Source organism: Drosophila eugracilis, unplaced genomic scaffold, assembly GCF_018153835.1.
Source record: "Drosophila eugracilis isolate 14026-0451.02 unplaced genomic scaffold, ASM1815383v1 contig_367, whole genome shotgun sequence".
NCBI lineage: Eukaryota > Metazoa > Arthropoda > Insecta > Diptera > Drosophilidae > Drosophila > Drosophila eugracilis.
This window is the reverse complement of record NW_024573224.1, coordinates 5,291,711-5,318,027: the sequence shown is the minus strand read 5'-3', so window position 1 is coordinate 5,318,027 and position 26,317 is coordinate 5,291,711. Positions and strand designations below refer to the sequence as shown.

At 39.4% G+C, this 26,317-nt stretch overlaps 4 protein-coding genes across 4 annotated transcripts in view; 1 reads left to right on the top strand and 3 right to left on the bottom strand.

Annotated features, from left to right (window-relative positions):
- LOC108115833 overlaps nt 1-19,606 on the bottom strand; it is a 30,504-nt gene extending 10,898 nt beyond the window's left edge. Inside the window, 2 exon segments of the mRNA XM_017227427.2 lie at nt 17,064-17,656; nt 19,279-19,606. Coding sequence (XP_017082916.1) covers nt 17,064-17,328 — 265 coding nt within the window. The 5' untranslated portion in view covers nt 17,329-17,656; nt 19,279-19,606.
- Nucleotides 19,607-20,145: 539 nt separating this feature from the next.
- On the top strand, nt 20,146-24,918 carry LOC108115834 (homeobox protein rough). The gene is made up of 3 exons (XM_017227428.2): nt 20,146-20,727; nt 23,998-24,232; nt 24,574-24,918. The coding sequence occupies exons 1-3, from the start codon at nt 20,202-20,204 to the stop codon at nt 24,830-24,832; spliced, it is 1,020 nt and encodes a 339-aa protein (XP_017082917.1). The 5' UTR covers nt 20,146-20,201; the 3' UTR covers nt 24,833-24,918.
- Nucleotides 21,202-25,087, bottom strand: LOC108115835 (oxidoreductase-like domain-containing protein 1). Its single transcript, XM_017227429.2, has 3 exons — nt 24,953-25,087; nt 21,872-22,230; nt 21,202-21,600 (listed from the first exon to the last, which is right to left on the bottom strand). Exons 2-3 carry the CDS (start codon nt 22,112-22,114, stop codon nt 21,340-21,342), a joined length of 504 nt encoding a protein of 167 aa, XP_017082918.2. The 5' UTR covers nt 22,115-22,230; nt 24,953-25,087; the 3' UTR covers nt 21,202-21,339.
- Nucleotides 25,088-25,212: 125 nt separating this feature from the next.
- LOC108115783 lies at nt 25,213-25,974 on the bottom strand. Its single transcript, XM_017227356.2, has one exon. The coding sequence runs from the start codon at nt 25,884-25,886 to the stop codon at nt 25,329-25,331; it is 558 nt and encodes a 185-aa protein (XP_017082845.1). The 5' UTR covers nt 25,887-25,974; the 3' UTR covers nt 25,213-25,328.
- Between the last annotated feature and the right edge of the window lie 343 nt (nt 25,975-26,317).

Below are 26,317 nucleotides of genomic sequence, written 5' to 3'. Positions count from 1 at the left end.
AGCTAAAGAATGCTGTCAGGCCAAAGGGCGTTTTGGTCAGAAGTTACCCTGTAATCTGTTAATAAACTCATCTCCTAAATTTCTAACTCGTGGTGAAGATTGACAGCCAGTCCTGTAAACTTCCTCAACAAATTTCTTCAACGAAATCTTCAAGACGAGCTGAAAGACGTCCATCATACCCTCAACCGGTTGTAATATCTTACAGGGTATGGCATTACTCAAAAATATGGTCCACAGAGGCTTGAAAGCTCTTCAAAGCATTGAATATGAAAAATACTTGAAAGATGCATCAACGTTTTCTGTTCCCATTTGGCAGTTTGAGCTCAAGGTAATGTACGGATTCGATTTTGTAATTATGAAAAATGAATCTAGGCCTGACCCGCGATCTCCGGACGAACTGAATTCAATTTCTATCTTCAAAAGCGAAACTTTCACCAAAAAAATATAAAGAGTGTATGAAAAAACTTTCCAACTTTGACTAATTAATGATTCCCTGAAAATGCGTAGCAAATTTAGGTGTCAGAATTTGTTTCAGCCGGAAAACATGCTGTCCATGTGGTGTTGCTGCTGCTGCTGTTTGCTGTTGCTGCTGTGACTGCAACATGTCGACGAACATTTGAGTGCAGTAGGTCACTCAGTCAGCCGTTTGGCTTGGGCGTGTCTTGTCTATATTGTTAATGCCATTAAACCGTAGCCCGTAGACTGGAAATTTTGTTTAAATTGAAACGCCCACGCGACTCACAAAACGCTGTGGCAAACAGAAACAACACTTGCCAGCCCAGAGAGCGCAACGCAAATGTTTGAACACATGTCTATGTAAATGCAACCCACAGCAATTGCACTTTGAACGCTGCTTTTAATTACCCAAAACAAAAAGAGACTCGACTCGACCGTAATGCTGAAATAAAGAACCAAAGGCGCTTTGGGTCTCTGAAGTTTGTAGGTACTGAAAGCAAAGATATCGAGCTTTCAAAGTGAACGTTGCCCAGCAACAAGTTCATAAAGTACCATGGGCGAAGTAAATGTGGCACTTTTGGTTAAACACCCAAAGACAGTGGTCATATTGCTATAAACCAATGAAATGGCTTTAAATTACTTTAAGATTAGTTTATTCCTAAAACACCTTAAAACGTTCATCAAATATATTCCAACTTCCAAGAAAACTGTTGTCTTAATTTCCTTTGGGTGTGATCAAACGATATCGTCACCCCAATTATAAGCAATTTAATGGACGCAAGCCAAAAACCATAATCATTAATAAAAACAATAATTTGGCACTTGCCCCATCAGAGTTGCCCCACGGTTAACTAGAAGGTATTTCCGTTCCCCAGCCCCTCGATTTTCAGCCCACAACAAGTGGCACATGCGCAGCAGCAGCAGTAACAGCAGCAGCCAAGCGGAAATGGCCGCAAATTGTGGCAATAATTGCGTTCGCACGTCGACGCTGCAGTTCACCCAAAAAGCAAAAATTACTAAATTTAATCGCAGTTGATTTTCTCTTTTATTAATTCCCTGGTTTCTCTATCTGTGTATCTGCGTTGGCGCCGCAACGAAGTCGAAAATAAAAAGTTGCTTAAATCAACAAAAATTAGCAGAGGGCTGTTGCAACTGCATGGTGGAGAATAAAAGGGGAGAGCGGGGAGCGGGCCTAGGAAATTGCCGCTGTCAAAATAATCCGTGGAGGTGGGAGCTCGGCGGACAAGCGCAAGTGTCATTCAATGACATTTTTATGATGGACATAATAATACATTTTCATAAAATGTAACATTTTCATTTCTACCATGATTATGAAATTTCCGCCGGCAAATTGCTTGGCAAAGAGTAAAAGGGGAGATCATCTTAAAGGGGGCAGCAAACAGTCTCTCAGCTTTCAGTATAAACGAAAAAGAAAAACTACATTTGGCCAAAAAGAAAATGCACTCCAGCTTCGACTTGGCTCTTTGGTCTGGGCCAAACGCATTGACATGGCTGACACATGTTTCGGTTTTGGTTTTCGCTTGAGCAACTTAATTTGAATACGCTTTTGGCACTTGGCTAATGAATAATTTTTCAGTTTTCAGCTTTTCCTTGTGGCTATAAGAGTGTGCATGTTATTATGGCTCACCACGATCGCTGAGTTTCCCCATACGGAAAATGGTTTGTTTACCTGCAATAGAGTGGAAAAAAAAGATAAATAGTTAGTTTTTATGAAGGAAGCAGAGATAGAGAGAGACATGATTGAAGACCAAAGGTCAGAGCTGAAAAATTTAAAACAATTTTCGTTCGGCGACAATTTGCCATTGCTGACACCCACATCGAGTTATCTTTGGCTAATTGATTGAGTTCAACAAGTTGAAGAAATAATAAAAATCAATTTAAAAGTTTCATTTTTGGGGTCAAGCGCGCGCTGACTTGCTTGTGTTACTGCTGCTGCTTGCCTGCCTGCTGCTATGGCAAAATCCAATGAAATACCAACAAATATTGCGAAAAATATTGTTCAGAAATTAAGTTTACAGTTTACAGTTGCTTGTTATTGTTGTTGTGGTTGTTGTTGTCATTAACACGCCAATTTAAAGCTATTCATTCACAAATTGTTTGTAGTTTTGATTTGGCAACTCATTCGGCGCCCGATTGCTATTGAAACGTGCCCAAAAATGTTCAATCAAAAACACATTACGTCAATTTTTGATTTTCATCGATTGTAGAAAGAAATCGAAACGTTCGCCTAAATTGCGCAATGAACCGACAAACATTCGTAAACATTGCGTGACATAATAATTTTTAATTATATTTAAAGTCTCCGACTGTGCCAAGCGAACTTGAACTTGGGTTCAACTGGCACATCAAAGCATGAAATCATGCGTAAATAAATTGTGTAAAAATGTTCATAAATAATCAATAAAAGACTAGAACCGACCCAGTAACAGCTACTTCTCAAAAAGTGATTCAATCTGAGTAGCATAACCGTTAAAATATATTTTATAACTAACATTCTAGGAATCTTGGGGGAGTTTTATTCGTCATCTTCTTAATTTTGATGATTCAACATTCTTGTTTTAAATTGAATTCAAATTAAGTGTATATCCCACTCAGAGGTTCTTTTTATTATTTAATTATTTTCCAGACACCTTTTCCACTATTTTCCATCTCCCATTCCATACTTTAAATTCCACTTGTTACGCTGAGAATATATAAAAAGTATTCAACACTCTCAAAATGGAAACCTCCAACAGTCATAAAAATGAAGAAAAACAACAACATTTTAGAGGTTCAATGCTCTTTATCACATCGCCAGCGACCCCTCTCAGTCCACCTTCTGGTTTCAAGTTTATTTGAAGATCGGACAGCAAAACTTATGCTCTAGAAAAGATTTCGTCATATTAATTCTTAATATTATCACTTTTATATTAAAAAGTCATTACAAATGTAGGTCAATATCTATACTAACATATATGATAATACCAATAAAAGATAATGCTTGGGAAACATTTAATCCCATTGATCTATAAACTTATTCAAAGTATTTTTAGTTGTTATTCAGGTCACTTACTATCTTGTTTTCTATCATAGGAAAAGATAATGCTTGGCAATATCTAATTTAACTCATTTAAATTCAGGTCAATGGCTGCAGTTGTATCAACAGTTGATAAGATGAGCATGGATTAATGTCAATAAAAGATTAAGAACCCTCTTCCCAGAATGTTTAGTGCATAATTTAATAGTTTTAATAGATTCTTAGAAGTTATGGGCCGTCTATTGCTTTTTTCTCAAGCCGCCTTTCCCTTGAGAGACTGAGAAGTGAATGATAAGCTACAATGCATATTAGCATTGGCAAATCGGTGGCCATTACTCACGACTCAGTTGATTATATAACATCAAGCAAAACCCGTCCGTCCGGCCCCCAAGTCATCGCATTTGCAATCGGCAAGCGGTGTTCTATGTAATAAGCAGCTTGACTACCCAGTGAATGCAAAAACACCCCGCTCGGTGGCTAATTGCAAAGCTGAAACACTCCTCCCGCATATGATATCATCATCATCATTGTTGGCATTGCATTCTCCGCTTCTCCCTGTATTTCTCAAGTAGGGTAAGCCAACCGAAATTGATTTATTATCCTCTCAATGAGACTCTTAATTACTATATTCGAAACAGAGGGATATAAATTTACAAATCAGATGTGAAACCATTTTTCAATTCTTTTTGTTTATGGCCAAAAATATTACAAAACTGGCCAAAATTTATGGAGGAAACGGACAGAATTCCGCCCGTCTGCCGTTCAATGTCATGCGGAGCGGCGTTTGTTTAAACTGAATTTCCAATTTTCTGATATCTGGTAGCCTCTCTGCTTTTGCTCATCCAACCACATAAATTGAGCAAGTTTTTCGGCCGTGTAAATTGGTTCAGTAAGTGGCAATCCATTCACTGCGCAAAATACAAAAAAAAAAAAAAGGAAAAATGAAAACATTTTGCGCCGCCAAGAGTGCTAGCTGCTAGAGTTTCTCCCCCTGCTGTTGATTCTACGGATTCCATGGCCTTTAATTAAGAGGCTCGCGAACATTTAACGGTTCTTTGCTTAGGCAAATGCGAGCAAATGCATAAATTGTGGGGTATTTATAAGATACAAGTCAAGATCCGACGATTAGCTCAGATCGCTTTGCAGCACTGCAGCAGTTGCACTTGCCGAATACAGTTGGCGAAATTAAAACGTTTCCCCATCATAAGAATAAATAAGCAAACTTGTTTTCGGCTCAAGTGGCTTAGCGGAGAAATCTGTGAAACCAGATTCTCAGAGCTCTTCAACGGATTGGCATAATCTGAGCTAATTCTGGAATGAACGTCCCCGGTTTAAGTCATTAACTCTATATTAATACATTCATTAATCAAAGGAAAAGAATCCCGCTTTGGAGTGACAAAACGATTATGCAAATGAGAGCTGTTCCTATTTGGCAACTTCTATAGATGAGTTCTTTAAAGGTTAATGATTTTGTTGTTTACTCCATGAAATTATAAATCAACTTATTTTTTAATAATATTTAGATATAAACCCATAATTCTAGTCAGAATTTTGTTTATATTTAAAAAAAATACAAGTATTAAGGACCATGTACCCATACTTATAGCAGTGACTATCTAGCATAGTTTATCTTTTTCAGCTGGTCCACAACTTTTGAACTTGCCTGGGAAAACGTTTTGCTGGCCCAGATTGGGGCACCAGCCAGCGAAGCCAAGGAGCCTCCCCCCTGCGTTTTTCGCCAACATTCCCTAACAATTTTCCAGCGTGGCCAATTGCAAGTTCTGCCGGCAGCAGAGACCTGTCTTCAAATTTATTCACATTTTTTTTATTGGCATTTGTTTTAGTTGGTGGTTCATGAAAATTCCGTTTCTGATAATTAAACACATTTTGTGTGCCTGCAGTTGCATTCTTTGCAGGGGCTTTGTTTTCGTTTTGGGCTGTGGTTGTTATTGTTTTCGTACTGTTCGCTCGACGTGCCACAAACATTTCAAAACTTAATTGAATTAAATTGTTGATTGAGGCGATGAAAATGAATTTTCATTGGGGCCAGCACTCAAACAGTCAGTTAGTTAGTTAGGCATGCAGACAGACAGACAGACCGACAGTTTTCCAAGTGGATTTTCACGTTCTGATCTTGTTGGTTCAATGAGTTTGCGTTGTGTCAATCAGAGTTTTGTGGAAACAGAAGCGGAAATCACCAAGCCAAGTCAAGCCGGCAAACAGAAAATGCCATTAACTTAGCCAAAGGCACGTAGCTGAGAAGTACCATAGAAGCCAAAGCCCAAATGGAAACTTCCGCCTCAAAAATAGTGGAGAAGGAGGAAGCTGGCTTAAAGACTGACGGCCGAGCCGAGCCCTTAACTACCTGCTAAGCATTATCATTTAGTTAATATCTTCTCTTAGCCTTAACTCTGGCTTGGCCTGCGCCGCTGGCCAAAAGATAAAGTCGCGCTTTGCCCAACTTAGAAACAAATTCACGAAAAATCCACAAAAAAAAAAGAATAACATCGCAGAACTTCTTCTTTGGCCAAGAACCAGTTTTCTGTGGCCAAAACAAGTTTGGGCTTGTTGTTTTTTTCGTGTGTTGCCAAAAGTTGAGGCTATTAAAGCGCCGCCGCCAAAGCTTGCAGCTGTCCGTCTGAGAAGCCATATGAAGCCATAAAGAAAATTTACCCAAAACCAAAAAATTTCTTTATAATGAAATTTTGTAGGCTTCTTGCGAGGCGATTGAGGGGCATGGCCACACTTTCAAAATTAGTCGTCAGTTCATGTTAAATTAATTTTCACAAAAATGTTGCAGCCAGCAACTGTTCGTTGTTGGTTGCATCTGCCACTGTGACGGCAACTGCATGTGGCAGATACAGTTGCGGTCAAGAACGTATTTACTTCCTGAATCTAGAAGAAAGTCTTAAAAAATAATAAAAAGTGAGACGTATTTAAGTCTATTTAATATCATTTGGAAGATTAATTAAAATTAATTCATTACATAAGCTTTCCCATATAGTTTTGACTAAAATATCGGTATAAAAATCTTTCAAATTTAGAACCTATATAAAAAGATACTTTTTTGACCGCCGCTGTGGATAGTAAGTGCTGACTCTTGAACCGAGCAAGTACCGCAAGCTGCAGCCGATCAGCAAAAGGCGATAAAGCCCACGAAGACTGGGACTTGTGCCTCCTGCAGAACAATGCTCCGTGCCTGTTGTGTTGCAACTTGCCAGAGGCCCGAGATCAATGACACCATGATGAGCATTCGGGTGGATGTGGATGTGGATGCTGTGCCTCCTTTGGACGTTGCAGCTTCTGCCGCTGTCATTCTACAGCACGGAAGAAAGTTTCCACAGTTCCACACAGTTCGTGAGTGACTAACAGCCAGACTGACTAACAGACTAACTGACAAACCGACTGACTTAGAACACAAACTGTTTGTGCCTTTAAGATGCCAGGAGTTGTCTTACGTCTGCCAGTTTGCCAGTTTGCAAGTTTTCCGAGTCGTGACAACGAACAAATGTCAGCACTTGCGGGCGTGCGGCTTTGACTTTGAGCCAAGAAAAGCCAAGCCAAACCCAATGCCGAAAGCCGAAAGCCAAGTTCCAGCCAACTCAACCAATCAATTATCTTGGCCTAGCCGCGAAATTTGATATGGCTATGATGGGCTCTGTTTCTGTTACTGCCTCTCTGTACCGCTAATGTGCGTTCTCTGCTCCGGGCGGCAATGACACACGAAGCTCAAAGACAACCGCCTTTTGAACACAAAAAAACCGATACGAAAGTGTAACTGTGAACACTGGACTACAAAATAGAGCCCCAGCGCTTAATTGATCCACATTTTCGATGCACTAACCTTGGTTGCCTTAGCATTAACCTCTGTCTTGGCCATTCATTGATCGGCGATCGGCACGCCCACCAACTGGTCGCAAAAGCGCACATGGTCAAGCTATCCAAGATGCGAGATACAGTCAAGTGTCACGGCGCCCGCTATATTTAGATCAAAAGATACAGATACACGGCTACAGTGCTGCTCAAAAATATATTGAATTTCTTTAGTCATTAGCTCAAGCTGTTATAAGCTTGTTAATGATAATTTTTAATGACAAATTAAGCGACGAACTGGGTTAATTGGTTAAGTGTTAGGTTGAAGATAACCTAAAGGTTGCATTTTAAATTTGTATACATTAAGTTTTAAGTTCTAGTTTTTAAAAGTTGTGATTAAAAATTTAATAGTCTTAGTAAAAATGTATTTTTATGTTTATATTCTAGCTTAATCTGTGGAATGTTTTCAACAACTTTTCAAACTGACTGTGTAACACATATAAAATTTCAATCGCTTGTCGCTGGCCATGGTAAAGCAATCGAATGTCAACGATCGCTAAGACAATAAAACGAGAAAACAAGCCTACAAAACATGATTGAACTGAAGTGGTTTTCCCTTCCTTCCCACTTTATGATATTGGGGAGCTTCTCGTTTTGTTAGAGTGGCGCACGAACGATCAATCACCGCAACATGGCCCAAAATCAGTTTTGGCCATGTCTCTCTCAAGCACTTGGTCAGCCAAGTTGAATGTGGGCCTTGGTTATTGCAATTATTTAAAAGTATAGAGCGGTGCGGATGCGGGTTCATTAAGCAGACGATCAGACGCAAAAAAGTCTTTGACCGGCGAATAATATCTTCATTTTTTGTATTTGGCAGGAACTGAGAGTTTATTATTAACGCGTAAATTTAGATCAAATCTGACAGAAGTGTTGAGAGATTTATGATTGCCGAAGGCCCCTTCAGATCTGTGACAGATCTTGGGAATGGAGAACGAAGAGATCTCGAGCGGGATCGAAAGAGTTCTGGCCAATGGAACATGAAATTCACATTCACTTCAGCGATCTCTGGGCAAAACAATTTTAATGGCCGATCGAGCGTGTCGAACTGTTTGTTGACATGGACGGCTGGCCGGCTATCTCATGGATACCCATGTATCTTGTATCTATAGCTTTCATATTGGTCTCTTTTCATGTGTTCTCGCCTTCTTCGCTGTCTATTTCTGTGGCTAATTAACTTGTAGCCTGAATGTGAACACATTTCTTTTTAGGTCTTAACACTTTTGTTTCTTGTTAAATAAATAGTGGGCGGGGTGAAATGGGGCAAGGAAAAAAGAGCGGCACGCTTATAAATTCATTTTCATGGGACATCAGACGTCAAATTGCCTGCGGTGAAAGTTCAGAATGATCTCAAAAATATATCTATGAGGGTTCAGGGAACTCTTGCCATAAATTTCGCTTTAATTATCCCCCCATTTAGCTTGGAATCTGTGTGAAGTCTGGAGTCTGGTTCATTAGCTAAAAGTTTTCGTTCATAAATTACACCAAATATATTTCATAAATTATAAATATATCTTTTTTGTAAATCAGACAGCCTGCGAAAAACAATGAAATTGATCATTTCGAATAGTCATCGAAGAAGTGAGGTTCGTTCACCTGCCCAAGCGATAATCGTATGCGAACAAAGAGCCAGAAAAGCACCCAAGGGGGAGGCGGGGAATTTTCGGGGAGGTTCTTGGAGCTGGGGAGTCAACGAATACCGTTAGAAACGTGATAAGCCGTTCGCCGACTAACGGTACATGTGGAAAAATGTGCATAAATTGGTTAAAATTATGACAAAACACAGCGAGAAGTGTGGAACAATGTACATATCAAGTGGATAAGTTCTTGATCCCCATCAATATCAATCGATGGCACTTGAAACTGATCGTTTTTGAATACGATCTTTGGGCTGATAAGCCATCGAATAAAGCTGTGGAAAGTTTTCATTTGCATATCAATGATAGAACAGATACAGATACATTTTACATGTGGAAATCTCCGAATTGAATGATGAAAAGTTATTTTATGTAGGCATATCGAAGATATTATTGCTTTTTAAATCAGAAGATATTAGACTATTAGTTGTAATCAACACTTATGGTACAAATTTTCCAAATTGAGACCAGCAATACCCGAATCAGTTGAAAAATAAAACTTAATAGAGCTATGAAAAAGTATAATTTGTAAATAATAATAGTATAGTATATCCTTATCTAAACTGTAACAACATATTAATAGTGCATGCATATATGGCCAGAACCATTAATTGCCATCGACACATGTGGAATTTTTATGATTTCACGACGAAAACATTGACATGCACATGTTTAATGTTACTACATTTTAATGAAGCACATTGGTTACTCTCCTGTCTGCCACTTTTCAGGCATGTAAACGCGTCTATAAAATAACCACTTTATGACTCGACCACGGGACACCCCCGACCTCGACGGTGTAACTAAAAAGTCGTTTAAATAACTAATTTTAATGCCGAAGAGACGAAGAGAGCGGCGAAAAGAAAATCCCAAAAATAATTCGAACAGCATTTGTCGCCGATGATGAAATTTTCATTGGCGCCAAACGAAAACGAAGAAGAAAAAAAAGCATCTCTGATATTTTGGGGCTTTCAATTGAAAGAAAAGTTTTTAATAGCCCAAAATATTTGGGTTATTTTTGAATGTGAATGTTCAGTGGCATTTAAATGGTGATCAAAATATTGCGACCGAAGTCCAAAGAGATTACCTTGTAAGCGGCTTAGTGAAGATCGCATTGCCACAGATCTTCAGTCCAATATCAACAATGGCGTTATCGTCCGATAAGATATGGCCCTGCACCACTCACGACCCAACTGGGTGGAAAACTGGGCGGATAACCGCCCCAAGGGGTGGGGCTGCATGCCATAAATTGGCATAAATTAGCCAGTCGTCGTCGAATTAGTCGAAGCTAGGTAAGCGGCCTCCAACAACAGCATCAATGCAAATTTCTGCTGCACCGTAAAGAAATAGTATCAATAAATATTGATATTGCTCTTATTAGTTGAAAACCTGATCTTCTAGTTAATCTAGTGAAACATTAAGATTACAAAATAATGATGTTTTCAGTGATCGAAATAATAAATATTAACATTTTATGAATACTAATTTAAACGGTTCAATTATAGATGTTATTGAAATTTTTTATTCTATTTAAGAATAAGAATATTAAGAATATATCTTTTTTCTGTAATAATATTTTATAAACAAAATTTGAAAACTACAAAAAGCTTTATTATTTTCTAGTGTTGGCCCATTGCAATTTTAGCTGTCGCGCCTTTTGGCGAGATTTGCGTAACTGACTGAGTTACTAACTGACTGACTGACGGAATGGCTAACTTACAGACTGACTGACTGATGGATGTGCCCCCAGCTCATTCGAATTTAATTTTATGCACTTGGCTGTCTGCAATAATTGACTGTTTATTGGCAACAGCCCGTCGTCGTCGGCTCTCGGCTTTTTGATCATTTATCCGATCAGTCGGTTTATAATTTGCACTGGCTGCCTATTCTGTCATATGGCACTTCGATCTGCACTTCGATCTGCAGTCCCTGAGGGTGTGTTGCCGTGACAAATTGCTCAGTGCGGAAGCAATTTCTGTTAAACATTTCAGCTGCGAAATTGGTAATTTTTCCCCCTTGTATTTTTATAGCCAATAATTGTGGCTTTGACTTTGATTTCCGTGTGGGTGCCAGGCGAAAAGCGGCTGAAAAACTGCAGAAAACTTGAGAGATGGCTGGCGCCTCGGGTTGAGGTCAAAGCGATGTTAAACGATTGGGAAATTGCTAAAATAAATGCAGAAAATATTTAAACGTTTAATGGGGATAGTATGGGAGGGTGGAGTCTGGACTTTTTCGATTAAAAGTCTTAACAACGATGTACAATATCGATATCGAATCGATGACAAATTCAAATGATATTTTCCCATTCCTTTGATTTAAAACATTTTTTTTTGGGAGCCATCATAAAGCAATGTCACTGCTTGTACATTTAACCATATCTTCAGGTTGTACCCATTAATTTATGGATCTTCTTCAGCATGTGCATACAAAGGCCAAAAAAAGAAAGCCAAATTTCTAGGTCATTGTATAAGAAGTCAAAAAAGGAAAAAGCCAAAAACAAACAAACAAGCGAGCTGAAGACAAAAAGCGATGTGTTCGCTGGAACAAAAGTTATTTATGCAACTTGAATGTTGCGGTTGCACGCCGAAGTTCAAATGTCAAGTGAAAGAAGAAAAGAGAGAGAGAGAGAGAGGTAGAGAAAGGGAGCCAGAGCCAGAACATAAGTCAAAACTTGAAATAAAACATCTGTGCAACTGCTGGAGACCCAGAGATTTCTATTTCAATTAGACGAACTGCTGCATGTGGGACGTCAGAACCGAACCATAATGAATACACAATAATGTTGTTAATTTTCAGTTTAGTAAGTTTCTTTTCTGTTTTTTTTTTTTTTTTGTATTTTTGTGGCAACACATGCACATGCTCTGCATCTGCATCTCAGTATCTACATACATATACATCTGCCCGCATCTGCAGCTGCATTCTCGTCAAGTTTCCAAATGAACTTCAACTGCTGCGCCGAGATTCAAATTTAATGACTTCGCTTTTCAATTTACGAGATGTTTATGGCAAACAGCCAGCCAGCTATCAGCGAGCCAAATAAACCAACAGAGTCACAATCAAATTACACTCTTAAAACCAACAAAGGCACACCCAAAAAAAGTTATTGAAATTCAAATATCAAACTTGTAATATAAAAGCGATTTTAAGGAATATCTTTGAACATTAGAGATAAGTTGTGGTAACCATTTGGAGAGTTATTTCTTTATATTACAAGCTAATGGTATACCATAATACGAGGTGTGTTCAAAAAGTAAGGTGACTCTTCAAATTTCGCGAATTTCAAATTTTTCGATTATCGAAACCTTTTAGAAGTTATACGAGGTGTGTTCAAAAAGTAAGGTGACTTTTCAAATTTCAAATTTTTCAAATTTTTCGATTATCTTCAGTTTTGGGAACAAGAAAAAGTCACATGGGGCCAAATCCGGTGAATATGGTGGCTGAGGCATTATTGTGGTGTTGTTTTTGGCCAAAAAATCCAAATCCTTTGATCCATATTTTTCGATAGCAAAAAATCGCCGAGCTCGCAAAACAACTTGTAACTTTACGCCTCTCACAACCAAACAAAAGAGGATGTTCCATTGAAACTTGGTACAGATGTTAGGGAAGAGTGTACCAATATAACAAAACAAAAAAATCGATAATCGAAAAATTTGAAATTCGCGAAATTTGAAGAGTCACCTTACTTTTTGAACACACCTCGTATACTTATTTCTAAATAAAGATATAGTATTTGTCATCATATTCCAAAATCATTTGAATACACCCTTTATATTTGACTACAGAATTTTGTCTCTGTGCACTTAACAAAATCGTATTAGCATTGAGAGCGACACGATCGCAAGAGATCGGCGCCGGATCGAAATCGTATCGCCTCCACCAACATTTTGCCGGAATTCTGTAGGAAAAGAGATCGACTAATAGCGAACGAAAGAGACGCGAATAGATCACAATTGATTTCTGAGATTTTGTTGCGTTTATGGCATATTTTTATGGCACTTTTGGGTTTCTTTTGAATTTCTGTTGTCTTCCACTCATTGGGTAACATTCACTTTTTGTTTGGCACTTTCTTTCTAATCGAAAGTTGGTATTTAGCTGCGTGAGTGTGTGGGAGGAGTTTTTTTTTCAAATATTTTCTTTTTGAGAGATCGAGAGGGAAATGCGTTGGTCGCTGCTTAAAAACAAGAAAAAAAACACAAAAAGAAAATCACATGGTTACTTTTCAAATTAAGAGCCAGAGAAAAACATTGCCAGACACTTGTTGTTTGTTGTCTTTTGTTGTTTGCCAATGCAATTCCAAGGGGGGAGCTGGGTTAAATTCAACGTAGGTGGCTCGTTTGTGGCCCCAAATTGTTGCACTTTGCTTCGGTTGTGCCGTTGTTAGCTGTGTTGGCTTGTCTTGTCCCGTGGCCAAAACAGCAAACAATGCTGCCGGTAGATAAAAATCTACCAAATTTGACTATATAGAAAGTCGCTGGATTGCACTGCACCGAAAAGTTTATCCCCCGAACGGGTAAACAAATCGAATAGAATATATACTACGGCCAGCGGCTTGCACAATTTAGCCATTATCCGTGTACCCGTTTGTTCTTTTTTGAATGTAAAATTAAAAACAAATAAATAGCAACAACAAACGACTGGTAAAATAAACAATGAGAAAATGGGAAAATCAAAAACAGAAACAGAGAGAAAAAAACCCAGAGGGAGGCAGCAAGGAGGAGGGTTCAACACAACAGGTTCGGGGCCATAAAATGGTAAGAAACCGTTTCAGTTTTCCTGACTTTTCGCAAAAGGTGTAAACATGAGGCACCTGAGGTGGGAGGCAGCAGTGCATGTGGATGGAGGCTAGACACTTGCGCACACTAAACGATTCGGTTTTCAGGTGTTAAAAACTACCTGTACGATGCTGAGAGTCCGATTCCCGAAGTCGGAGCATGAAATCGCTGGCCGTGTTGGAAAAATGCCATGAAATAGGCTTTCGTCAAATTAGCGTGGCAGCGTTAACCGATGGATGGATATGGATGGTCCGATACAACGATGCACCGATGCACCTAAGCACCGATGGACTGATGCTGAGGGCAAAGGCATCTAACAGATACATCTGTGCACCTTCTCTGTGGGATATTTCGCACTTTGCGTCGATGCACATACTAGATTTCTGTTCTGTTCTCTCGGGTCGTTTGCCCTGCCTTTTGCTACTCACTACCTGCTACCTTGATTTATATATTTTTACTGCAAAACTGCATTCGGTTTTTATCTGTATCTCTGCATTTGCATGACACAAAACCTGGCCCGGGCCCTGGGCCCTGTTATCTAACTCGAAGAATGCCCGTTCTCTGACTTTGGCACTTGATCTACACATATACCGCTCAAACAGAATGCTGAATGCTGAGGAGACTCCACTCCGGCTGAGGCCTCATAAATTCTCTGGTCGTTTAGTTTTTACGATTGTCGGCTGGCTTTGTTAGGCGGAGGCACGTACAGCTAGCGACAAGGTAATAGCACTTATAATTCCTTCGGAAAAGTATTTCATCTTATAACATAAATATACAAAAATTGTATTTTCAAAACTTATCCTAAATGGCAAAGTGATTTTAAATCTGTAAACAATTCATTGACTTCATTGACTTCATCATATTAAACAGAAATAAAGATCAGGAAAATCGTAATTTCGCAGTTTACAAACTCGTGGCGTAGCTCCATTTTTTAGTGCTATTAATTTAACCGCCACTATAAGCACTCTCACACATATACAGCTACACGAACTCACCGATACATGCCGCTTGTATCTTTCGACGTTGGCCTATCTAAATACATGCTGAAGAGTTGAAGTGCCAGGGACCCCAAGCCGAAGAAACGGCAGCGACAACAGCCTCCTGCCAAGATCTCTGCGCCTGCGTACTGTACTCGGGAACTTGGGAACTTTGAAACTGGGGAACTTGGCACTCGCACCAAGACCAAAAACCAAGATCCAAGAAAAGACCCTGCCTGAGCTCAGACTACCAAAAACTGGTCTCTGGCCTGAGTCAAAGTTTGCGTGCTTTGCTGAAATTTTTATGTTGGACCCAGCGGCCCCCGAAAAAAAACAAACTCTTTTAGCACAGAGAACATTCAGGTAGTTAGCCTTAGGCCTTTAATATTTTTGGCCAATGTCCAGGAATTGGAATGAATGAGAGATCGAAGGGGAAACAAATACAATATTAATGGTGCATCAAATATTATTCTCGAAGGCGTGCAACAATTTTAACGGTCTTTGGGTTCCCATTCAGATCTTGAGGAATCCAGGAAATGCCTGAAAATAGCCTATTAAATGGAAAATGGACTGTGAAATTTAAATGGATTTTCAGCTCTAGAAATTTGATATTTCTCTGGCATTTTGGCCACCCACAGATCTTGCCCATATCTAAAGCTGATCTAAATCTAACTTTGGGCTATGGAAAGATCCCAACCAGCATATCGGCCCACGAAAATGTTGCCTTTAATTATGACACATTTAAGAAAGCCACAAATTTACGTCAATGAGTTAACCCAAGTCTCGAAATTGCTGTCGAGTCATAAGTTGAGGGCCACAAAACTCCAAAGGAAAAGACCGACCGCGGGAGATAGGGATAGGAGAAAGGAGATGGAGACAGTGACTGAGACTGAGACTTGACGAAAGTACTTTCATTTTCACGCTCATAAAATGGGACTACCATAAAACTTAAAAATGTTGCCGTAAAAACGTTAAAATCAGAAACGTACCCAGTAGACGGCCAAGTTAAGCGGCTTAAATGACATTTAAATCAGCCAAAATAAGCACAGTGGGGGAGGGGAGGGGCAGAATTTGGTTGGTCAAAATGCAAGGCGATATGGAAAGGTAAACACTGAAGGCCCAGACACTCGAGACTGAAGATCCCTTTCACTGAGCGCTCAAGTTGGGACAGGAAGTTCGCACTTTGGCAAAAATCGAATCGAAGAACCCCAAAATGAGGAATGGAAATTAAAAAAACTATAAAGAAACCCCGGGGAGAGCCATTCCAGCACACGTCTCTCTGTACGAGTATAGTGTATCTCTCCCCGTGATTACGCTTTAATCTCGTTATAATGAGGCAGGAAAATTGCTTGGCGGATGTGCCGAGCGTGCCCGAAACGGGAATGGCATTGGGATTGGGTTTGAGATTGCAATTGGGATGGGTACTCTGTCTGTGTCTGCGTCTCGGGCCTGGAGTTCGAACCTGGATGGGAGCTGTGGTTGACATCCTGGTTGCCAGCTGGGCAGCACTCATCTCGAGTGCAGACAAGATTGTGATTGGGTTACCAGGGAAGAGGGGGAAGTACCGCCTCAAACCAGGCCAAACACAATGCAAAAGGGAGAGACAACCGGCAGACAGCAAATACACTTGTTCGAGTAATCTGTTACCCATATTTGTGGCCCTGCTTGTTTTTTTTCTGAAATATGATGCCGCCGAGGCGCAGGTCATAAACAAACCAAAGACACGGATCGGGAGGAGGAAAAAGGTCCCAGGAAAGAGTTGTGAGATAAGGTTAGATAAGCGCCGGCATACATGTTATGTATGCTTGTATACCTGTTGAAACGGCGTCCAACATTGAGCACTTCCTTCTCCTCTTAGTGGAGCACAAACACTTTTTTGGAGTTCTTCGTTTGGGACTTGATAAGGCGAGCATGAATGGAAGTTGTATTCTTATTATTTTGGGAAGAATTTGGGAAGATAACCCTACTCATTCCATTAAGCAGAGTATATGGTAAAGGGTCAGCACATTTGGGGACATTTTCATAAGGAAGTTAGACACAAACTTTGAAATTTAAAAAGAAATTTAAAATAAAACATTAACCTGATAAGGGTAAAAGGTTACCTTTTTTAAATCAGGCAAACTTTTAACACAACAAACTCTCGAAGTGAGGCGTCCAATATTTTTATAAACAGCTAAACTAAACAAATTTTCAAATTATAAACAAACTCCCAAAATAACTTTAAAGTGTTTGAGAACAAAACACATAACTTATTTTCTTCAAAAATATATCTAAGATTTACCAATCCGATTTTATATTATTTTATAAAACCCACCTGAATTATGATGCATTTCCGGTAGAACCACCGACGACTCTGCCTTAAAGCCTCCATTTAGACCGCTGCTGCTAGTTGGCTTCTCCAAGCCCATGTCCAGAGTGGTAGATCCATCCAGATCAACGAGAGTGTTGCTATTGAAGAGCCCCACGCTGCGGTACTCCTTCGCGAATGGCGTGGCAGCCTGTGCCGCCGCCGAGGATAACACAAGGACCAGCCAGGATATGGCTGATCCTCTGGTTTTGGCCACTTCACCCGACCACATGGCACTGTCACTCACGTCACATAGACGAAACCAGTCGATGGGAATTATTATTTTATTTAAACGACGCGTGACACTTTCAATTAACACCGCTCAGCGGCTGACGCCGTATGCGAAAAAAAATGTGTTACTTTTGATCATTAAATTAGTTAGAGTCGGCCGACTTGACTTTGATGGGGCACCGTAAATTCAATTTGCGCTCGACGTTTGCTCTCTTTTCGCGCTTGTTACTCTTTTATTTTCCGCCAGTTAGGGAAATTATGTGTGTCAGCAATTAGTGAAAATGACCGTCTGTCCAAGTCACTAAAAAGTGTGTCAGACGTTTCTGGCACTGCAAAGATAAGGGACATAAAGAGCGGGATTAGTACGTTGCGAATCAGAAGTTCACATATGCATGCAAATCACTTTTTCAACCATTTCAGAGGCATAAAGTAACAGTAACAAAAGCTATAAAACTGATTGGCAATTGCTGTGCAAGTATTAATAGAATTTACATTGGTGCCTAAGGGGTTTAAAGATTATAATTCTTTGGGATATCTATCAAGTTCAAGGAAAGTTACAAGTTAAATACAAAGTTATACAGAGTTTTATGTTTTGTGATATTTAAAGTGTTTAAAATATATTCTACCGAAAATATAGATTCAAAAACATATTTATTTAAATATTTAAATGTTATATTCATAACATCCCTAGGGAAACAGTTATGGTAAGGAAATAAACAAATCCTTCAAGTACCTATTTTAAGATATCTTCAACTTAGTTAGTAAAGTTTAAACCTAACACATGTGCATTCGTCACTCTTTGCTTTTCTGCTATTTCATTACTATTCCTCACTCGCATTTATAACGGAAATTCGACAACACACATTGCCAACAGCTGTTATTCATTGCTGTTACGTTGATAATTGGTAAGTACGCGACATTTCTATCAATCAAAAAAATCCGCGTTCATTTCCATAACAATTTTCCCGAATATGCTGCGCATGCGCAGGATAATGAAAGCAAGCCCACGAGAAATCCCGCGGTGGGAATTAGGGAATCAAAAGAAATCCCACAACAAACCCCTCGAATGCCTCCGCCCACGCCTCTGAATGTGCGCCTCAGTATGGAGTTCCAATGTGCAAGCAAGAGAGCAGGATGCACCCTTAGCGCCGCTCATAAATGTCAATGAATATGGAAAGGCTGATGTTATTGTTTTTTTTCTCGTTCTTTTTGGTTGGAAAACAGAATGAAATAACATGTGGGTTTTGGATTATTAAACTTCGTTTGGAGGAAATGCCAGAGAGGCATACGCATACACTGAGCAAAAAAATAAAATCCAAATGGGGTAATGTTATTATTTAGGTTTAGATCACTCGGTTATAATGCTTATTTTAAAATGTTTTTGTTGTTATACATTTTCGATTTCAATATTATTTTCAATGTTTGTTGAAATTAAATGAAGGTCACTGTAGTTAGAAAATTTTTTTTTTGTTATTTATTTAGCAACCAGACAAAGTCCAAGATCCATTATTTATTGTAGATTTTCAAGCACTCCTCTCCATTTTATATTTCTGTGTACTCAGAAGGTATTTATAAATTGAGCTCAAAAAATAATGCCAAAAAATTTGCATATGTCAGTGTAACAAAAACCAAAATTGATGGATGGAAAAAAGACTGCGACTCAAAATCACACACTCGCGGCCCAAAAGCCAAATAAGCTTTAAACAAAACGAGTTTTAACAAAATATTTTTGCATTGCACAAACAGAAAGCCGTCGAAAAAACAAACACACAATCACACACCGGGCCAAATAAAAGCCATTCAATTAATATCCGAACAGAAAATAACAAACAAAAGCCAGTGCAATGTTAGTGCGGTTGCCTGTCTCTGCCTGTTGTTGTTTGTTTTTTTGAAGTTCAACAAACAAAATCGAAATTGGCTAAAATCGAAGGGATGCTCCATTTATCCATACCTTTTTTTACACCACTTGTTGTTGGTCTTTGTTTATTGTTATTATTCTTTATTGGCACTTTCGGATGCTGAGACAGCTGCGCGGACTAACGGTATTTGCGAATCGACTGCGCAGCGGAGACGGATGAGAAACATAACCGTAATCGTTCGATCTCGTTGTTTTGATCACTATCACATCATCGATATATCTTTTCTAAAATATATGTATTTTTATCGGGATTTTAGAAACACATTATCCATAGTGAAATTATCCACACGTTTTCGATTCGATTCGATCCCTCGCGCGCGCTATATAAAATTATAGTCGAACATTTCGGTTGCTTATATAGACTTTGCAACATTTAGTATGACCTTTTCATGGTGTTTTAAAAATACTCCAAGTATATCGATGAATCGATCTCGCTCTCTTCTCTCTGTTAGGTGGAAAACTCCGATAACCACAAGATGATAACACTGCTTGGGTGAAGAACTCCACTAAATCAAACGAGGGCTGAAGAAATACCTTGGTTCAACTGCTTACACTGCTTACAACCCCCTCAAAAGGGCGGAGCTTATTCGAATTAACCTGCTTGCCACCCTTAACGAGCACTTTGTCCGGAAGTAAAATTGGGGGTTAATTTCATAGAACATCAGCCAATCAAGGTCCGGCCTGAGCCAGACTTCAGGTGTGTGGAAGGGGGAGAACGTTATTTTTTTATTATTATTGTTAAGCAGCTTTTTAGGCGTCCTCGCTGTTGCTGTTAATTTTTTGATGTGCCGCATAATTTGCTTTGTTTTTTTTTTCAGTTCGTCTGCCGGCGTCGCCGTTGGCGTCAGGATAAGCGTCACTTGACCAACGGAAGTAGCAATATATCTGACACTTCAGTCGCTCGCCGATTACCCAAGTGATTAGTTTGACGAGCTCCGCGGCAAATCCTTGTTCAGATGCAACGCCAAAAAGTGGAACTTGGGTCACCCGATGGGTCACCCATCAAAAGAAGCGACAGTATAAATCCGATATCGAGTTCTACGAACATAACCGTACCCCAACGTCCTTCGTCGCCGCGACAGTTTTTCGAAAGACTCTACGGGCATTTGGAAACGCGCAGCTCGGAAAATGGGGAAATCGACATCGACGTCGGAACACACGCCCACAAGCCGCCTCCCTGTGAAACGCCTTACCACAGCGACGGCGGAAGTGTCTCATCGCCGGACATTTCCATTAGCGATGAACGCACCTCACTTGCCAGCTTTCCTGCCTACGATTTCTATGGCCAATCTAAGGATTATTCCCAGCATCCCACACAGCAGCACCATCATCATCAGCAGCAGCAAGTGCAGCACAAGCTCAGCTATGTGAGTCCGCCGCCGGTGATCAATCCCGGATTACCAGCGAATCCTGGCCTGCCACATGGATTTCCGCCTGGATTCCCAAGCGATCCACACTTTAGCGCCGGGTTTACTGCTTTCTGTGAGTATTTATATTTTTTGCTTGGGAGGATGATTTCTTTGTGTGAATGTCCTAAAATATCTTAAAAATTATTAACTAGAACATTCATAAACGTGAAGAGCTAAGTGATTTGTGTCCATAAAAATACAGCTACCTGTCCATATGTATTCTCGTAGTTGATTTAAACGAAGTTCCAACGTGCTTGATTATAAACCTTTACATTTAAATCTTTTTAAAATTAGAAGTGAGTTTACTTTTCTCATAATTGTAAAAATCAAAATGATTACTTTAATAAGTGGACTTCCATAACCTAACTCCTATATCAACTTTTCATTAAAGAAAATGATGTAAAAAAGAATTGAATCTTACTGTCATCAATCTTAGTGTCATCAAGGAGTTATATATTTTCTTGGCGTGTAGACACTTTATGACTAAGTATAATTATAACTATAACTATTCTCTCAAACAAAGTATAAAAATTCACCTTCACCCAGATTTACTATTTTGTTCTGAACTCTTAGACATTTATTTTGAGGTTTTTCAGTTCTTAAGTTCTAAGTACAAGAGTAAATTTGAGCTACTACGATTTTGGTCCTAACTAGATATTTAGATAATAGGGTGAAGACATTTGTACTACTTTGAGGGCGGTGACTTTGGCTTCCCCTTCTTTGCTTCCTTCTCCGCTGCTGCCTTCTTCTCCTCCCGCTGCCTGGCCATTTGACGAAGCTCCAGGCTGAGAAACATCTTCAGGTTTGGATCAGTGATCTTGCTCAGAACAATCTCGCGGGCCTCCTCATCGTTGTCGCCCAGAAGCTTGGCCAACGTCTGAGCATAGTCTAGCCAAACGCAGTTGGCACATCCAGACATGCAGCAGGTGGTGGGCTCGGGGGGTATCTGTAAAGGAAAATGGATTAAAATCATAAGTCTCAATTAGATATTTTGAGTGGTTCAATAAATTGTAAACTACCTGTGCCTTCCGGTAGTTTTGTAAAGACTTTATAAAACAAAACGATATAGATTTAGATTTTCGAATAAACAAAATTATTTACAAATTTCAGGTGAAGCCATAGGGGTTTGAAAGGGTTTTAATGTTCTGCTTTTAATTCTTTAAGTAAGCCCTGTAAAAAGTTTGAAATAGTAACAAAATGTAGGATTATACATTTACCTCGATGTTCCTGAGTCTCTTTCTTCCCTTGGTGTTCTTATCTTTGGCTTTAGCTGTTGCCTCCTTAGACTTTGCATTGCTATCAGAAGCTGTGTCCTTAGTGGAATCTTTGCCGGCGTTGTCCTGGTTGGTAGTATCCTGGGAGGTGTTGCCTGACAATTGACGGGCTAGGGAGGCCCAACGTTCTGCTCCACGCCTCAGTAGCAAACATCGCGGACAGCTAAAGCCCAGGGGAGCCAACATTTCCCACCCGATCCCCGAAAGAGTTCGATAGTTACGACTGAAAAGGCCCAGAGGAAGTGATGAACATTTCACACGCCTGCGCAGGTGCAGCCCAGATGAACTTAGTTCCGCAGGAACTGCAAAAAATCGGATACAGAAAAAAGGCTGATTAAGTGCAAGTGCTATATTGAATATCCCCGCACCAAGTGCAGGCAAGGATTATGTAAAATCAGTCAAGAAAAAAAGTAAACAAAACGAAATTGAAGAAAGGGTGGGGAAACCAAGCAATGCCACACAATGAGCTGCTGCTGACCCCCAATGCAAAGAAATTAGCCAAGAAAAAACTGAATGCCAAGAAAAAATTAAAATGCATTGAGCCGTGAAAGTTTTCGTTTACTTGCGGCTTTTTCATTTGCGGCTGATGAGGTTTTGCCAGGTGTGGAGGTAAGGTGAGGTTACAAAAAAATTGAAATCCGTTGGCTAATGAAAATGATCGCAGGTTAAGGGTGACGGAATAGACCAATTGATAAGTGGTAAATTACGGAATTACACTTTCTTAAAGAAGAAATTATACTTTTTTATTTTGCTACCTTGGCGGATCATATAATAATAAACCAAATTATTTCACAAATAAAATCCTTAACTAACTATATAAATTACTAAAAAATGGCTAAGATATAGGATAATATAAACGTCTATTAACTTAACAAAATACTTTTGGTTTGTTTAAGTTCGAATTTAGAAGTAAATTAGGTTTCTCTACTAGTATATCCATCTTTTCCGCAAAACTTACAACCATATCTTTGGCAAATCCTAAAAAAAAACCAAGTGAGTAAAAAAGTTAACATTGTAATTGAGCTTGACAGGAAACCTAAAAAAGCAAATATAAACAGTCAACGAAGAGGGTTAAACGAGGAACACATAGAGGGAGACTCAGAGCTGCCACAACGAAATGTCCAAAGGACACTTGGCTATCAAATTTCACACGTGATTTAAAAAATTTTGAGGAAAAAGAAGGCAAAGAAAGGATCAGGGAAGAGCTTAAGCCCGTTCCGAGTTATTCAGGCAAGGGGTAATCAAGCAAAAACTAGAGATTACAACGCCCACAAAGCAACCCCTTTCCAGTTTAAGAAAAAATCACATCCACAACCAAACAACTTGTCAGCTTCGCCTTGTTACATCAATTAGACTCTAAACCGCAACACTGACAATGGAGTGGGTGGCAGTGGGTGTTTATGACAAGCAGGTGGGTGGTTTTACAGGGAGTAGTGGGGCATAATGTGCGCTTGGCTGAACTTCATCATCATCATCATTGGCGACACTGCGAATGCAAACAAACGACAGAACGAAAATTCCAATGAGAGGATGATGCTGAAGAATACCGACGAGGATGATGATGATAATGGGCGGCAGCCAGCTGTTGGCATTGTTAAAACTTTCCCGGATCAGCCGAAATGAATAAAAAAAGAAAACTTCAACAAGGGAAAATGCACTTCTAATGTGCACCACAAACGCGAACCACGAATCCTGTCAGGTGGGCCGAAAAAAGAAGGAAAGACCACGGATATCGCAGTGGTTAATTATTTGTTTAACTGGCCAAACACGCAACCACATTCGGAATCGCTTAGTCCCAGCTCATAACTTGATGGTTTGTTAATGTAAGATTAATTTCGGTCTAACATCTCTATTGTATTTGGAATGAATAATGGGAGGAATAGTATTATGAAGGAAGTTAAATGGGTGGTGTGGGAATAGGGATATTTATGTCTATCTGAAAGATGTCTTTATTATTTTTTTTAGGAATGGCTGAAAAGGATATGATACTGGTACTTTTAAACTGTTTTAAATATTAAAATCTGATATTTCCCGAGCTCTATATTAAATTCTTCTTTTCTTTAATTTAGTGGCCCGAAGACGTCGCAAGGAGGGAAGACAACGTCGTCAAAGAACCACCTTTAGCACGGAGCAGACACTTCGTCTGGAGGTGGAATTCCACCGAAACGAGTACATCTCAAGGAGCCGACGGTTCGAGCTAGCTGAGACGCTTCACCTGACCGAAACCCAAATCAAAATTTGGTTCCAAAATCGAAGGGCCAAGGATAAGCGTATAGAAAAGGCTCAGATCGATCAGCATTATAGGTAAGTCTTAAATGGTTGGTTGTTAAAATAAAAATAGGAAACACATAATTGCTTAAATAAATGACTTGCTAGTTCGTAACTAACACAGATAGTATGATGGATAGATCGTGAAGAGGATTTTACTTGATATTTATATGTGTATTTTTGAAACGGAAGTTATTTAAGGAAATGTCACCAGTTTAATTGATGGCTAACATAAAATTAACACGAAATTAATTTTACGACATTTATGCGCACACAGACCCAATTAGACGATGTCCTGAAATTGAGGGGTTGCTCAGCTCCTGCTGAAGGAGTTTGGCTCGAAATTATTTTGTATTTTGATGTAATCAATTTTTCAGAAACTTTGTCGTGGCCAATGGTTTTATGAGCTCTATAATGGGTCAAGCGACCACAACCATGCCCCCCGGAGGCGTTGGTGTGGGAGTGGGCGTGGGTCTCAATTACTATGCCGCTCCAGCGACGCCGGCAGCGCTGCCCAAGGATAACACGCAGGATGCTAATTTTATTGACATCGATGACCAGTACCAACGGCAGCAGCAACAACAACAGCAACAACGACGACGTCGAGAAACCACAACACTTATCAATACTTGCTAATACCTACTAATTGTTTACTTTTAATTGAGCTTTAAACTGTTTAGAGTAAGATTGGAATAAATACATATAAAACTGTAAAAACGGTATAGCCTTTAACGTTCTCCTTTCAAAAACACTCACTTTTCAAGTATGCTATATACTTAGCATTTTTAGAATTTGCAGGACAGCATTTAATTTGTTTATATAAGAGAAAAGAGAAGACAACAAATTTATTATAAACCAAAAACAGCGAAACTAACAAACAATAACGTAGCCCTGGTGGCCAGACAGCTGTTGCTGCAGTTAATATCGATGAAACTATCGATAGGCTTGTTAACTTAACAACCCAGTGATACCAGTTTTAATTTAAATTTGTTTTAAATATTTTTTTTTCGCAGGAGTCAAAATTTTATTAATAACAAAATTTAAGTTAGATTTCAAAGTCGTAACATGTAAATTGAAGCTGAATCTTATTAAATATGATGCTTTGGCATTAATTTCATATGTTTAATCCGCGTTATCCTCCTGTGGTTCCAGCCAGGTATATTTCCATTGCTTCCTTGTTTAAGTGTACGAACTGGCGTCTTCTTGGTATCGGCTGTATATTAGGCAATCGAGTACCATTCACTGCATTGAGGCTTAGATCGGAATTTGAATCGTCCTCGGACATAAGCTCTCTCCTTGCCCGTTTGGCAGCGGCCGCGGCACTGGTTGTTTGTCTATCGTCATTGTCTTCAGAGGAAGTCGTCGTGGCAGCCCTCGTTGATGCAGGAGCAACGGAAGTGGCACCTGCCGACGTGTCACTTGTCTGACTCCGACTGCTACTCACTGAGGACACACTCGGCGCATTTCTGAACTCTTTATGTCTTTTGGCATTGTTGTTTTTGATCCGGTAGAGGCTTATTAGATTCTTGTAGCATGACATGCACAATGGTTGCGACCTGAGTTCGGAGTTTATTCGTTGGCCGAACTTTAGCAAGTGGGGATTTCTGATTGTGTAGTTCGGAGTTCTCAGCTTATGATTTCCCAGACCACAAATTCGATGCTCCCCAGGTTCGACTCTTTCTTTCTGCATATCTGCAGTTTGAGTGTTTATTAGTCAGTGGTTTGCCTTCCAAAGCTAGTATAATGTTTGACAGTTAAGACATATACTGTGTATGTTAACACACAACACTGGACAGAATATGAAAAGCTATGTTGAAATGTGTCAAGGTTCAAAAATACTTTCATATGTACGTCCCCTTCGCCTACTATTTTGCACATTTCCTCAAGAAGAAAAAATTTAGTTATAGACTAAATATTATTTAAAACATAAAAAAAATATGTTTTTGTAAAATGTTTACGACCAACTTTATATTCCATTTCAGAACTTTAACGTAAATAAAATAAGATCAATTCTCCATTGATATATGATAATAAAAAGGTAATGCTTTATTATTTAATTGTAATAAAAAATTGCATTGGAATGTCAATATGTTTCACCCGCTTTATCCACCGAGCTCCGAG

Excerpts from the sequence above, each read along its gene's own strand:
- LOC108115834 (XM_017227428.2), top strand. The coding sequence starts at position 20,202 with ATGCAACGCCAAAAAGTGGAACTTGGGTCACCCGATGGGTCACCCATC. Across the intron at positions 20,728-23,997 it reads CGCCGGGTTTACTGCTTTCT|TGGCCCGAAGACGTCGCAAG; the intron begins GTGAGTATTTAT and ends TCTTTAATTTAG. Across the intron at positions 24,233-24,573 it reads CAGATCGATCAGCATTATAG|AAACTTTGTCGTGGCCAATG; the intron begins GTAAGTCTTAAA and ends TCAATTTTTCAG.
- LOC108115835 (XM_017227429.2), bottom strand. The coding sequence starts at position 22,114 with ATGTTGGCTCCCCTGGGCTTTAGCTGTCCGCGATGTTTGCTACTGAGG. Across the intron at positions 21,601-21,871 it reads AGAGACTCAGGAACATCGAG|ATACCCCCCGAGCCCACCAC; the intron begins GTAAATGTATAA and ends TTTCCTTTACAG.
- LOC108115783 (XM_017227356.2), bottom strand. The coding sequence starts at position 25,886 with ATGCAGAAAGAAAGAGTCGAACCTGGGGAGCATCGAATTTGTGGTCTG.